Source organism: Cheilinus undulatus, linkage group 18, assembly GCF_018320785.1.
Source record: "Cheilinus undulatus linkage group 18, ASM1832078v1, whole genome shotgun sequence".
Taxonomy (NCBI): domain Eukaryota; kingdom Metazoa; phylum Chordata; class Actinopteri; order Labriformes; family Labridae; genus Cheilinus; species Cheilinus undulatus.
Genome location: NC_054882.1, coordinates 17,431,248 through 17,447,117, shown reverse-complemented (window position 1 = coordinate 17,447,117; position 15,870 = coordinate 17,431,248). Strand labels below are relative to the sequence as shown.

General features: G+C 40.1%; 1 protein-coding gene across 3 annotated transcripts in view; it reads right to left on the bottom strand.

The window, feature by feature from the left end:
* Positions 1 to 15,870, bottom strand: part of pld1a (phospholipase D1a) — a 63,912-nt gene that overhangs the window by 9,902 nt on the left and 38,140 nt on the right. For all 3 annotated transcript variants that reach the window (XM_041812409.1, XM_041812408.1, XM_041812410.1), the window contains 14 exons: positions 13,305 to 13,457; positions 11,766 to 11,915; positions 11,112 to 11,195; positions 8,646 to 8,727; positions 8,092 to 8,202; positions 7,816 to 8,001; positions 5,574 to 5,799; positions 5,290 to 5,418; positions 3,202 to 3,320; positions 2,762 to 2,875; positions 813 to 923; positions 561 to 649; positions 301 to 414; positions 95 to 144 (listed from right to left, as the gene is read on the bottom strand). In XM_041812409.1, the coding sequence (XP_041668343.1) occupies positions 95 to 144; positions 301 to 414; positions 561 to 649; positions 813 to 923; positions 2,762 to 2,875; positions 3,202 to 3,320; positions 5,290 to 5,418; positions 5,574 to 5,799; positions 7,816 to 8,001; positions 8,092 to 8,202; positions 8,646 to 8,727; positions 11,112 to 11,195; positions 11,766 to 11,915; positions 13,305 to 13,457 (1,718 nt within the window). The remainder of the gene's footprint in view (positions 1 to 94; positions 145 to 300; positions 415 to 560; positions 650 to 812; positions 924 to 2,761; positions 2,876 to 3,201; positions 3,321 to 5,289; positions 5,419 to 5,573; positions 5,800 to 7,815; positions 8,002 to 8,091; positions 8,203 to 8,645; positions 8,728 to 11,111; positions 11,196 to 11,765; positions 11,916 to 13,304; positions 13,458 to 15,870) is intronic.

Genomic DNA, 15,870 nt, shown 5'->3' with positions numbered 1-15,870 from the left:
CAACACAAAAATAGAGCAGAAGGGTGGGAAATGAGAACATTTTCTAATGCCAGTATTAATATTACAGATTTAATAAAGTTTTCTTTGCACCTACTTTCTTTTTTCAGCTGTGAGATGATGGAGTATTCTCCTCTGATCATTGTCCTGAGGTGGAGGGAAATGAAAACTCAGAAAGTCTATAAATATTGTACAGCTAGACATACAATGCATATTTTAACAGCGCAGAACTGCCTTTTCAATTCCTTTCTCTGTTCCTCTCTCAGTATTAACACAGGCTTATTTGATTATCCTGTGGTTTACCTGTAGTTGAAGTGCATGACTGCCTGGATGGCGTTCCCTCCTCCTGTCGTGATGTCCCCCTCAAATCCAGGAAGCAGCGGGGTGACCACATACACACGGTACTTCTTTCCCTCCCTAAGAGCAAACACATGTCAGTGACATGGAGACAAAGACTACCAGTGACTGCAGACAAATAATCCTGTTTACATATAAAGACACATAAAAGGCACTTCATGTTTATGCTAGACTTAAACAAACACACTTTGAATAAAGGGAAGTACTTGTATGCTCTGATGATCCTTTCGATGATGGCGTCTCCAATCTTGTTGTACACTGTTCGACTGTCGGCACAGCTGATGAAGAACTGATTCTGATAGGAGAGAAAGGCAGGACATAAACCCCATGAGAACAAGGCAGTAAGAATGCACAGGGCATGACAATGAGCAACTACGGACAATATTACTCATGTTGAATCTAACTGGAGCTATTTCTTTAGCTGAAGTGTTTGTACTAATGTCTCATTGCTTGTTTACCTCTATGTAGATGTAATGTTTGCTTTTAGCGATGACCTGGATGTAGGCATTGTGGATGGACTCCTCGTGGTATTTGATACCAGCAGACCAATCCGCTGCTGACCGCAACACCTTGTAAACACAGAGACACCAAATAAACAGAGAGGTTATTCTGATTGTGCAGATGTATAAGGAAATGTAAGGGAAAAAGAGGTAAATACAAAATATTATATTTATATTCTTATATCACAGTTGTAGATGTGGCGCAGTTACCACCAACTTGCAGTAGACTGTAATTTTATCAGCCTATATTTATAGCTGCAGGTCCTCTTTGTGAACTGGGCATCCCCACCAAATAGAAGGGCGCAGTTACCACCAACTCTCAGACGACAGTCACTTTTCATCTTAACTGTCAATAGAATTAGCTCAGTTTATTAGGGCCAAAGTCTGGAATTTAGCCTGGTAGCTACCAAGCCCTGCTAATGTAGGCATTGGACACATTTGTGAAAGAAATCCTTCTTAAATACTTTGGCGCAGTTACCACCGACTCCCAGCACACAGTAATTTTGTCCAGCTTACTGTGTAAGTTACCACCAACTAATGACAGAGAAGTTTTATACACATAACATTTTATAGTTGTAAGCACCTCTGTTTGTTAATAAGACATCCTTCTGTAATACTGTGGCGCAGTTACCACCAACTCCCAGAAATTTCTGCACCCTTACTGTTTGTGACTTTGTTTGGGAATATGTTAAACTGTGGTGCAGTTTTCACCAATTTCTAGTGGATAGTAACATTGTCACCCTAACTGCATGTAGCTACTGTGTTTTGGCATTACACATCCCTCTGTAATATTGTGGCGCAGTTACCACCAACTCCCAGCTCACTGTGTAAGTTACCAGCAACTACATGCAGACAGAATTTCACAAACATTAATGTCTTGTAGCTTAGTGGGGCTGTTCATGAATAAGACATCTATATCTAGTACTATGGTGCAGTTACAACCAACAGCCAGTAATTTTTAACCCCAACTGTTAATAGCTATTAGTGCCTCTGTTTGGGCATTTAACATCCCTATGTAACACCGTGGTGCAGTTACCACCAACTTTCAACAGTTTGTCTTATTCACAAACAGCAGAAGAAATAGCTGCATTCCTACTGAATAACATGGCGCAGTTACCACCAACTTCCAACAAACAATAATTTTATCCCCGTTACTGTGTGAAGCTGTTACTGCTTCTGATTGTGAATGGTGCATTGTACGTAAACAACCTGGTGCAGTTACCACCAACTCCCACTAGCCAATAATGATATTTGTAATCCTAATTGTGGGCTGTTTTTATTCTTAGTTCATTCTTAATTCAAATAAGTGCAAACAGGAAGTTCTCTATGCACGACATAAATAGGTGTGCTGAACTCTTTCTGTGTTGTTTGTCAGTTTCACAGTGTCTTTATATTTCCTTTGTATATGTTTATGGTGTGAAAAAGATTTCTGTGTGCATCAAAACCTCATTTTTATTTTACACACTAACAAAAAAATAAAATACATAAAAACATGATAAAGACCTATACACTCTGCTTATTTTAGTCAAGTATCTCACTCTAAGGTACATTCCTCGAGGCTAGAAGCCCTACAGTGTCAATCGTGAGTGCAAACCTTCGCAGTTACATAACTTTCTGGCCCATAGAGAGTTTTTGAACGCTCACTCTCTTTTATCTTTGTCCAGCAAAGCTTGCAAGCCTGCTGGTAGAAAGTCATATGGGAAAGTGGGAGTTTGTACCGCGTGTGCTCGTGTGTATTCTCTGTAATTTTCTTCCAGTGGTTCTTTTAGTTTGGGTGAATGGTTGGCTTTAAACGCACTCTTTTTTGTATAATTATTAAGAAATAAAATACCACACCACCCACAACATGTGTACTTTTCTCGGGTCAGTTTGGTAAAAATAGCCTTGGTGTGTGCCTTTTTTCTTACCTGGACTTTGGCATTGACACAGTCAGGCACCTGGTATCTGAGCTCGTTGGCACTGGAGTGAGATTTAGGCAGAAGGAATGGATAAGACAGGGAGCGATACTTCGGCTTCATGATCTGGAGTAAGTATTGGAAAATAGAGTCAGAGGAGAAAGGGAAAAGAGTGAGAGAAAGTGGAGGAAAGAAATGATGCTATGGAAAGCCTGAGTGTGAGTATAAATGGGTTTTTTTCACTAATCCAGACACACATTTTATGATGTTTTGCATGAAAGTTAAATCGACTACGGCTCCTACTTGCTATTATTCTAAAAAGGTAGTTCAATCTGCAAACAAATGCTTCTGTTTGCAAAATCCTGGGTAAACAAGCTCATCTTAAAGTCTAAATCCTTGGTTCTATCCTGTGGTGTCAGTGTTCACAGTGTATGATTGTGTGCACACAGTACCTTTGTGAAGTTCCAGCGCTGAATAAAGTGCCTGGCCACATCCCGAGCAGCTCTGCCATGAACCACCGAAGCGATGTCGTGCCAAGGCATTCTGGGAGTTGTGTACCTGTCAATAAAGTCTGCACAAAGCAGAGAAGGTAAAGTTTTCAGTAAGGGAGCAAAAGATTGAGGCAGAACACAGTAGGAGAAAATACAAAGGCAAAGGGAAGGACAGAAACACTGTTTTTAATAGGGCAATATTTTTTTCCAGAGGACTGTTTATTTCCATCACACTAACCACACTTTTTCCCTGAGGGCCACATACTGAAACATATAAGGATGACTGAGCCACTTTGATTTACTTCACCTTTAGTGAGTTACTAAATATGCTTAAAGAAAAAACTGCCTACATCACAGTGTTACATTAACTGGCTATCAAGGCAGGTAGCCAATCATTGTTAAGAATATTAGGGTGGCCCTGGTTGGCCCCTTGCTATCCCTGGATACCCCCTGGTCAGGATGAGAACCACCCTTTTTGCAGTTGAAGAGGAGATGATGGATCATCTCCACATTCAGACACAAATTAAGAGCAAACTGTACAAAGCTACATCTAACAACAGTCTGGCCAGTTCAGCCCCCAGATTCTTCGACTGTGAAGCCATGCTGTTGTGATGGATCCGGTATGTGGTTTGGCATTGTCTTGCTGAAATATGCAATACCGTCCCTGGAAGAGACGTTGTCTGGATGGGAGCATACGTTGCTCTTAAAACCTCTATCTACTTTTCAGCATTGATAGTTCTTTTTCAGGTGTGTAGGCTGCCCACGCCATAGGCACTAATGCAACCCCATACCATCAGATATATATATGCAGGCTTTTGAACTTGCACTGATAACAAGCTTGGATGGGGACTGTCCTCTTTAGTCCAGAAGACATGCAGTCTGTGGTTTACAAAAAGAATCTCAAATTTTCATTAATCTGGCAACAGAACAGTTTTCCATTTTGCCTCAGTCATTTTAAATTAGTTTTGGTCCAAAGAAGACGGCTGCGTTTCTGGATTATGTTCCCATATGGCTTCTTCTCTGCACAATACAGCTTTAACTTGCATTTTTGGATGGCAGACAATGATTTCTGGGAGTGTTCCTGAGCCCATGCAGTAATTTCCAGTACAGAATCATGCCTATTTTTAATGAGGTGAGACCTGAAGACCTGAAGATGACAAGCATCTAATACTGCATTTCAGCCTTGTCTCTGTGCACAGAGATTTCTCCAGAGTCTCTGAATCTTCTGATGACATTATGTTCTGTAGACGTTGGGAAATTCAAAGTCTTTGCAATTTTACATTGAAAGTGTTCCACAATATTTAGACAGTTTTTCACAGACTGGTAAACCTCTACCCATCTTTCCTTCTGAGAGACTCTGCCCATCTTAAATGCTTCTCTTATACTCAGTCATGTTGCTGACCTGTTTCCAACTAACTTAATTAGTTGCAAATTGCTCCTCCAGCTGTTTCTCATTACTACCACTTACTTTTCCAGCCTTTTGTGCCCCGTCCCTACTTTTTAGTGATGCCATAAAATTCAAAAGGAGCTAATATTTTTCATGAAACAGTAAAATGTCTCAGTGTCAACATCTTTTGCATTGTTTGTGTTCTATTGTGAATAAAAGGTGGATTAATGATAGTTGCAAATCACTGCATTCCGTTTTTCTTTTTTTTACATTTTACAAAGTGCCCAACTTTTTTGAAACTGGGGTCATACTTTGACATCTCAACCTATTCACGGAAAATAAGCAAGTCAATAAATTCTTCTTGTCAAAATGTTTACAGACTGCACACACCAGCACCGCTAAGCTGAAAAATGCAAGAGCAATGCAGTCAAGTACGAGCATCATGGGGTCACATTTCAGACTAGAGATCAGAAGATGGGAACAACCTATTGAGGGCAAAGGTCTCATTTCAAATTTAGCAAAAGCAGATTGTTTTTTAACAAAATCAGCTCTTAGGGTTAGGCTTGTATGGAGAGTCTCCGACATGTACACAAGCTTAGTAATGCTCTAAAATTCTGCCTTAGTGAAGAAAACTTGTGTTAGTGTATGTTTGTGTAACTGACCATCGAAAGGTTTCTCCAGCTGGATCCAGTCCTTGTATACAAAGTTGCAGTAATCTTTTCCATGCCAGAAGCGAGTGTTGCCCTGCAGCTCTCCAACACCGGTCTTTAGGCTTCGCACTGAACCACTCCCTACAAATACACACCATACAAACACATGCATGCAGCTGTTTTTACACACTTTCATGTACTACTTCTGTATATAGCTCTTTTAAAGTCCACTTATACGCTAGGTGCTTCAAAGTCATTCTCATATTCTTAGTGTCTTTCGTTATGTATGAACACACCCGTGCTGTCCACGCTGCTGACACTGTCGGCATGCTGCAGAGTGTGTTTGTGCAGGTGTCTGTACAGACTGAAGCGAGCCCTTCTGTTGCGTCCAATCCCCTTCAGTTTTGGCAGTTCCACTGGTTCACTGGGCGGTGTTTCTCGTCCATTACTCTTTGGAACACCGTCGGAGATCCCGTCAACGAAGGAAACACCCTTAGTGGATGGAGCGGTGGTGGAGCCAGCCTGGAAACATTTAACAACAGAGGATGTGGTCTTTTATTAGTTTATGATCTACAACCAGCAGAATTCAACACAGTTTGACAAACCAAGGACAATAAATCTTAGCTTGGCTTATAGTAGATTTGTAGGCTGTGGCTATGCTTTTACATTGGATTCTAATACATAATCTATCATTATTAATGTCAAGAAGATATATATAAGCAGTACAGAGGGTAAAAGGACATTTAAACACAGTTTATGTTATGGAGAGTGTTTATGCTTTTGTGCATTCATGCTAATTTATAAAACAATGTCAGAATCAGAGTCAATTTTGATTTGTTGGAACTAATTAGTATTTGGATCAAAAACACAGTAAAATACCCACAAGTGCCTCCTTAATGCATTTTTTTTCTGAAGAGCTCAAGTGTGGGACGGTGATGGATGCCACCTTTGCTATAAGATGGTTTGTGAATTTTCTCCCTGCTGGATATTCCACAGTCAACTAAAAGTGATATTATCATAAAGTGGAAGCATTTAGGAACAACAGAAACTTAGCCGCAAAGCCAAAGGCCGGGTAAAATCACAGCGCAGGGTCCATGATGGTACATAAATGGTGCGTAAAAGTCCTCAAAACTCTGTTGAGTTCTGTACTTCCACTGGCATTAATGTAGAGACCAAAACTGTGTAGCAGGTGCTTCATGAATGGCTTTCTATAGTCAAGCAGCTGCATGTAAGTCTCACGTCACCAAGTCCAATGCCAGGGTTCAGATGGAGTGGTATAGCACACAGACACTGGACTGTGGAGCTGTGGCAAAGTGTCCTGTGGACAGACGAATCATGCTTCTCTGTTTGGTGGTCTAATAGGCAAATCTTGGTTTGGTGGATGCTGGGAGTACATTACCTGAGTGACTGAGAGGACGGATAATGGTATGGTATTGTTTTCCAGGGTTTGGGGTAGGCCCCTTATCTCCTGTAAAGGCCAACCTTAATGCTTCAGCATGCCAAGACATTTGTGACAATGCTATGCTTCCAACTTTGTGGCAACAGTTTGGGTAAGGTCTAACATGACTGTGCCCCAGTGCACAAAGAAGGTCTATAAAAACATGGTTTGATGAGTTTGGTGTGGAAGAGTTCAACTGGCCCATACAGAGCCCTGACCTCAATTGGAATGGAGACTGCAAGCCAGGCCTTCTCATCCAACAGCAGTGCCAGAATGGATGGGCACAAATTTCCACATAAACACTCAAAAATCTTGTGGAGAGCCTTCTAAGAAAAGTGGAGGCTGTCATAGCTGCAAAAGGAGGCCAACTCCATATTAAAGTACATGTAATTGAATATAATATCAGTACAGTACTACTTTAAAGTCGGCTCTAAGGAGTTTAGTTTTAGGTCTGAACTACATAGAGAAATACCAGCATTGATATCTGAGTCTGCTAAAAGATCCAATACTGTCCCTCTTAAAAATGTAGCAAAAATGTACATTGGAAACCTATCTGTTGGGTCAAGTGTGGACGCTGTAATCCTTCAAGCTGATGGCCCTGGTTCATGTCCGACTTGTGACTTGTTTCCTGCATGTCATTCCCCCCTTAAGAGAACAATTTGGCATCACATTTAAAGCTCCTTACAGGTTTGAATTCTACCTCCTTATACAGGAAAGCTGAGGGCTTGATGAAAGTGTCCATGCTACTACAGTATAAAGTAAATGAATATCCACTGTGATGTAAATGTTCTAATATGTATTTGTGTGCTTGGGTATAACAGTGAAAGTGTTCTTGAACTGTGTGGTTTCATGAGAAGACCTTCTGAATAGCTGGCACTGTGAAAGTACAATATAATGTCCACTCACAGGCTGAGGGTACATGCAGTTCCTCCTCTTCTTCACCCGCCCTCACCCCTGACTGTGCGACTTCAAATGAGCCTGTTTTCTCCATTCACTTCTCTTTTATTTGAACCATTTGTCAGGAGGTTGGAAACATGTTTATTGCCAATAACTCCAAACCGTTGTTTTTAATTAGTCGTGTTCGTGTTTGTGTGTCCAACCTGTTCCAGGGCAACAGAGCGCGTCACGCTTCCGACATCCGTCAGCCTGTGCTCTCTGTCGTCCCAGCGACCGTATGCCAAATCGATCCCGCCCACGAAGGCCACTGATTGGTCGATGACGACAATCTTTTCGTGATGTGCCCAAAGGTAGACAGAGGAGGAGACATGGTCTGGGTGTCGCATCACCTGAACAAAAAAGGTATGAGATACAGTAAACATATATCAACATACACTATATTCTGTAAAGATTCTCATTACCCATAGTGCTTCAGTTACCTTGATGTTTGGGTGAAGGTGCATGAGGGTCCTCTTGCTGTAGCCAGAGTTGATACCAAGGGCGAGCTCCACTTCTTTATACAGCATCACAAAGATACGGACTCCCTGTTGCTGTAGAGAAGCAGAATAGAAAAGATGAAAAAGACAACATTTCTCTCCATCTGGTCACACATTTGTTTGGTTTAAATATAAAATACAGAATTATATCCTCATAAACACTTATTTTATTCACAAAAGAACATCAAAAGACATATCAGATGTTGAAACTGAGACATTTTACCTTTATAATGAAAAATATTAGCTCACTTGAATTTGATGGCAGCAATACATTTCAAAAAAGTAGGGACGGGGCAACAAAAGGCGTACAGTAGTTAATAGATTATTCAATGCCAAAGTGAAGTTTGGAACATCTTGTTAATTGTCAGGAATGTAACTGCTTAATACTTTAGTGGATTTGATCAGATTTTAATTCTTTTTTAAATTCTGTTTTAATGCTCTAGTGCTCAATAAGTTCCTATTTTAGCTGGTTACGCAGTCATTGTGGTCCTACTTACTGCTTTCCGTTTAAGGGTACAGTCCAGTCTCCACCTGTTCCCCTCTACGACAGGCCTCTTCAGGAAGATCTCTGGACTCAGCCTGGTGAAAAAGGAGAGGGAGAAACATCAGAATTTCTTTATCACATTTACCTTTATCAAAAGAATGTATTATCACTTATAAAAACATCAGTACATACATTAGACAGTACTAATTATCGCTTATGAGTCACTCCCATTGGTGCCTCTAGTCTACACTGGAATCGTCTCACATTACACAAGCTGACACCCCATTGGCTGAGACGATAAACCTGGTGATTACTGCCTTGGAACAGAGAATTCAGCCATGTTGAACTGAGAAAGAGGGACCTCTAAGGGTCTGAAACTGTTCTAATTTAAAAGCTCTATTCAAGAATATCAAAAATACAATAGAGCAAATGTAGTGTCTATTATATAAGTCATTACAAAACACTGAAAACATCTTTTATTTGCATTACCTGCCTAAAATGACACAAAGACATTAGACACTACTATATGGACACAGACTGACATATAGAGGTGGGAGAAGCAGACGATGAGACAGATTCTATACGGACTCTGGATCTCTCTGTTACTGTGTTTCTATTCTGGGTGTGCGGATGGACTGTAATTAGAGCCAACACCATTGTATTGCTGCCTGAGAGAAAGGACTTGTGGGTAATGCATAATGTAATGAATGACAGCATGCACTATACTTACAGGGTGTCAGTTGGCCTAATCTTTAGCAGGGGTGTAATTATGGCCTCTGTGTTAACCAAACTACTGCAACAATAAACTACAGATACAGAGTTTTTTTTTATTTCAGAGCAAATGACTTCTACTGATCTAACACTGGTAAAATTTAATCTCCTCTTGTTGGCAAGAAAAACAAGAGAAAGATCAACCAGGTTGTTCAGGTAAAGACGCACCTCTATTTAAAAGTCAAAAACACTGAAAAACTGACAGTTTTCATTTGACACATGTAGAGTTAAATTTATCACTTTAAAAGGGTCTATATTGATCACACTACATAAAGTTAGACTACACTTGTATTACAGTTTGACAGAGCTGGAGTAACTCTTGGTAAGGCATATTAATGAAGAATACACACTGTGCCTAAGTCACAGGTGGAAACTCTAACTCAGCAGACAACTTTACTCATGGTGCAAATGTGTCTAACAACAAAACCGACAACAATCCACTTGAAAAATGACCAATGCAACCCCAGCAGGGATCACTGTACAACAGGTAATATCTTAACGCAAGTAAACACATAAAAAACACATCTAAACACTGCTCAAGGGCATGATGGGTTACTCTGCCGACACATACCCCATATTTGAAACACAGGGCAGCCAACAGAGGTGGAAAAAGTACAATAGTATGGTACTCAAGTAAAAGTACAGTTACTCTGATTAAACTTACTTAAAGGTCACATATCTTACTCCTTTAAGACAAGTTTACATTGGTCTCAGAGGTCCCAAAACATGCCTGTGAAGTTTGGAGTTTTGCACATCTCAAGACTCTGTTTCAGCCCTGCTCAGAACGAGCTGTTTCTGTGTCTGTGGCTTTAAATGTTAATAAGCTATCTGACTCCGCCCCTCTCAGGAAATGGATATGGCTTAATGGGTGTGGTTCTCCTGATCCTCCTCTCAGCTGGCAGCTGAGAGGAGGATCAGGAGAGGAGGTTGGAACTTTCTTCCAAGGGGGGAACCTGGGGGCGACAGTAACTCCCCACATGACATCATGAGGGGAAATCTGAAACAAGGAGCACATATTTTTGTTAGAAAAGCCTGAAAAAGAGTATTTTGTAGAATATGTGACCTTTAAGTAGAAGTTAAAGTAGTGCTTTCAAAATGTACTCAAAATAGTACAAGTACCCCTAAAAACTACTTAATTTAAGTAAAAGTAATTAGTAACTTTCCACAACATCTCTGGAGACACCTGAAAATGGCTGTCCACCGACAGTCTCAAGCTAACCTGACTGAGCTTGAGAAGATTTGCAAGAAGAATGGCAGAAAATCCCCCCAATCCAGGTGACCTTTGACCTCTAAAATCTAAACAGGACACCCTCAAGTCCACGTATAAGTTTCTGCAAAAATTTACAAAAACCCCTGATTGCATTTTTGAAATATTGTGCTCATAAGATTTAAGGTCATTGAAGCGCGAAAATGTTGTCAGTTAAGCCTTGAGTCAGAGTGGGCATTCGTTCAATGTTCGACTTAAAATCCCTCGAGGTGTTCTTAAGGTGTTGCAACATTCACAAGCAAAGGATGAACATGAGTCCAAGTGACTTTGACTTTTGATTTACAAATCTAATCACAGGTATTTTGGCTTCATTTTTGTGCAGTGGGAGGAGGTAGTGATGTGTTGTCCATGCTTATAAACAGTCCATGATTAAACTGTAGACACGCCTCAGTTGACGTCTTTGACTGTGAAATTAGACAGGAAGGTCATGCTAAAACTCACCACCAGTCTGTAATAAAGATCTCCTCTTTGGCTTCCTCTAAAGCATCAGCCACATCCTCCATGTAGGTTTTTCCATTCACATACCTGAATATGAGAAATAACATTCATGATGAGGGAACTGAGAAAGCAACTCTTTCACATAGGCTAGTTTTCACACTTTTACAAAAATAACCAAGCAACTGCAACGCTTAGTAAATGTTCATCCACCTCTGCCTTTTAAGAGCCGTCTGTTTGTCACTGCTCATAACAAAAATGACAAATAGGTCAAAATCAGAGTGAAAAAAAGGAGGTAAGATATAAAGAGGGCAGTAAAAGTATGCCAGTGTCTTCACTTCCTCAACTTTCTCAACCTTACAAGTGTCAGGTTTCACCCAGTGTTGTGTCACCATGACATAACTATTCTTTAAACACTGTTTTTCCATCATCTCACAGCAGTACAGTGTGTTTTCATGTAGGATCAGAGCTGAGTGCAGAGAATATGTAATATTATCACACAGATGATTCAATATCACACATTCTGCCAGATGAGGAGGAGAGAATGCAAAATAGACAGTTTAAATCTGACAAATTGTAATCTTACCTTTACATTTTCACAGCTTCCTGCTTTCTTTTGCATGCTAACATATTAACATTCTTCCTGTGTGCAGTAGTTACCATTTTGCAGGGATGTTTTCCTGCTCCTGTGCAAACGATCCAAAGCGATGATCTCGGAGAAAAGCCTTCCCGTACTCCCTCACAAAGCTCTCGATGCTCTGACCCCACCAGCGTGCATGTCTGTAGCTGCTGCATTTAAACACCAGGGTCCTGCAGGAGGAGAGCACAAATATAAACACAGATGCTTCAGACTAAACAAACAAGCCTCGCTCTCATACAGATAAATGTTTCTGGTTCCTTGGCTTTGGCCTGAAAAACATTAAGAATGTATGAAAGTGAGGAAATGCTGATTTTGGCTTCATTTGTTCTTAGCTCAATGCAACTGAAAAGATTTCTTTTTGAGTCAGGCATTTCTTTTTAAATTACACATTAGTCTCATTTTAGTCATCGTGACAAAAACAAAATCATTTTCATCAGAGTTTCAGTCATCAGAGATCTATATTTAGCTTGCCATAGTCTTGTCTTCCACATGGAAAAACATTTAGTTGACAACATTAACACTGCTGCTTGGAGGAGCAGGGATAATGGTATTGGGCTGTTTTTGGGGCCAAATCCGGCCAATGGTACAGTTATACCCAGCCCACAAGGTCATATCATATTTTTATCATAACTGGCCCGCCAGTATGAGGTCTGCAGATTTCCTCCAGTATAATAATGTAAACTTAACCTTGATAAATTAAAATATCCTAAATTGGAAAAAGTAAAGAGTAATAATAATTATCTAAAAATCCGGTTTCACATTTTAAATTTAGCATCTCAAAACAACGACTCAAACTTTCATATTTGATCTTTTCAACTCATGATTTTTACTTTTAACATAATATTTGGATATTTTAGATTTGTAATTTTTTAATTTTAAGTCATATTTCACCTTTTCAACTCATTATTTTGAATTTTATCTCATATTATAATCCCATATCTTGACCTTCAGGCTCATAATTTTGACTTCCTTTCTCATACATTTGCCTTTTAATTATTTTTTTAGTTATAATTTTGTGTTTTGGCCTTTTAAACTGAGTTGGACTTATTATCTCAGATTTTGAGCCTTCTAGTTTACCATTTGAACTTTTTTAAATTTTCATAATCATTTATCATCAGTGCTATGTTTTTTTTTCATATTTTGTTACTGATAAAAACTGTTGACAGTTTATGTTTACATGTTGACCCTGTTAGACTCTCAGGTTACACCTAAATCTGGAATCTTGCCCCTGTTAAGATTGAGTTTGAACTCCTGCACTAGGCTAACTGAGCTAAATCTCTTTAAGTTTTATACCATAAAAGTCTGCAAGATTATCAAATTTAAGCTTTTATTTCCAAGCACTGGGGATGTCCGGATTTTCTCATAACAATGGAAAGGGTTTCTCTGGCATTAATAATGCGATGATGCACAACCTACTCTTTAGACCACGCACAAATGCAAAACTATCCTCTTGGGATTGTGTGGATTGTCTTAAAAGTATAATTCTTTATCGTAGGCATCTGCTACAAATTCAAATATCTAACAATACACATAAACACACACACACAGTGTAGAATGACCTTGAAAGGCTATCAATCCTGACTCCATGCTTGGTCTCTGTGTCTTTAGAGTCCATCTTGATGCTGAACTCTTTGTCCACCAGCAGGACGAAGGAGATGGCTCCAGAGTCAGGCTTCATGTACAGCAGGCAGGAGTCTTTCACTACCAGCCAGCTACACAACACACAGACAAACCTCATCATTATCATCAAAGCAGGGATTTATATTTGTCTTCCTGTGAGGAGCGCTGCGGATCTCTGCTGATTTCTGTCCACCATTTCTTGTACTTCTTCTTCCCAGGCCCGGGTGTAGGAAGAAAATCAACATGGGGATGTAGGTGGATGGGCCGAGCGTTTCAAACGTGTGGGATTTATTTTGTGTTGTCTTTGGAAAAACTACAAAAAGAAAATGCTCACATAATAATTTGGCTGTGATGAAGACAAAGGGACAGAAAACAAACAGATGAAGAGAAAGGCGAGCGTGTGTCACTGCAGCTGGTTTGAAGATGCTGCAGAGATTGTGTTAGCAAAATACACAAAAGTAATAACAAGAAATAGCACATAATGAGCCAGCACTATCACTTATGAAAAAGTCATTATTATTTTATTTTTTTAAACATGCAAAGAGTGGTCACTGTGTTTTAACACCCACGCTGAGATCGCTCCCTGCCAAAAATCTGTACTTTCATCACACCTACATTTTAGAAGTTTGCCAGTACAAAAGGAACAAAACACTTTTGAAAATGCTAATTTTTCTATTTAATTCATCTCCTTAATTACAGTAAGGATTTCCACTTGTAGCAACAGTAGTGGAGTTTCCACAATGGGAAATAAATTATTTTGTTTAATTAAGATGCTTCAAAACAATTGTAATCTGTGCACTTAAAGCAATGATGTGAACTTTTCAGCATTAAAATCCCTGCTGAAAGTGCACAGCAACTTGCATTAACGCAACTCCCAATTTTAATTAATCAAACATTGCATTTTTCATACTCTAAAGTCAGGTGTCTTCCAGTAAAGATGGAGCTAAGGCCCAAATGCAAAGCTGATAGAAATGAGCACACCACCCTTTACTGTAGACCTTCCCTTAAAACCGGCAAGAAGTGACTAACTCAGTGGATAACTTCACTCATGGTGCAGAAGTGTCTAACATCAAAAAACAACAACAATTTACCACAAATACGAGCAAAGGAATCCAAGCAGTGATCACTACACAACAGGAAACATCTAAACACATCTAAACACTTTGCTCAAGGGCATGATGGGAAAACTTCACCCCCCAGATTTGCAATGGCAGTCTGTGAGCTTTTAGACTTTTACTTTCACTGGATGGACTAACTGAAATGTTCAACCTGATTTCAATACTCTTGAACTGGGAAGATGGCGTCTACCCATTTCCACAGAGTGCCCACCTGCTTTCAGCACTATTCAACTATGGCAGTGTGCTACGGGCTGAATAGATTAGTCGACTGTTTTTGCTTGAAATCGACTAGTCACTCATCACAAGATTAGGCAATTACAATGCCTAATGTGTATCCCTTTTAACTGATTTATCTAAGGTTTTTGACACTGTAGACCACAATTTACTGATAAATGTGCTTTATCTTATTGGCATATCATACCAATCAGCAACATGGTTTGCCAACTGTTTGATTGGCAATGTGTTCAGATGGCTGGATCCATCTCCTCTTTTCTGGAGGTCCTAAAGGCCTCAAGAGTCTGTCTTGGGGCCTATCTTATTCTGGTATGTTATATTCCATATTAACCTTTTGTTGTTTGCACTCGTACCAAAAAATGTTTGTAAGCTGCCTGTTTTTAGGAGAATATGGAGTATGATTTTCAAAAAATATAAATTGCTGGTTATTTTAAACCATACCCTTCACCAAATCATTCATGAGTTCATCAATGACTAGTTGGAATCAAGATGACTTTCATCACATGGAGGTCGACATTAAACATTCTCAAGTCGTGCAACCCCTACAGTGTGCTACTGTCTCCTGAGAGGTGTGTACAGCTTTATGGACTCAATAAACATTACCATACTTTAGCTAACAAAAGCCAGTTATCCCAGTTCGGCAGTGCTTGATACAATGGCTGAGACTCAGGTCACGTCAGGTATGGAACAAAACGCTGGTTCGGCACTTTGCCACACCAACCTCTGGCCTTTTGATGGTCATCCTCCAGGCTCATACCCCATCTCTCCAGCTGACCCTCCATGACGCATGTGGCTACCCCTGATGTCTGGTCCAGCCCAGTGTGTACGGCAATCCCCCTACTTCCGGTGTTGGCAAGGTCAGTGAGCCAAATGGAGCTTTCCAGAGTTGTGTTGACCAACTCATGCCTCGTAGCACTGAAGTCACTAAGGACAACCAAGGCATAACCTCTGTGGTTGAACCCACCACTTAATCAAGTTCTGTCTAAAATGTGTTTTTTGCAGGGAGTTCAGTTACCCCTGTGAGAGCAAAGACAAGGACAAGCCCAACGAATGAGTCAGTCTGGCGTGCAGCAAATGCTTGTTGACGGGCCTGACCTTTGATATCAAGGGGGACAATTGGCTTGCAACTGCCAGCATCACCCTCTCGTTGAGG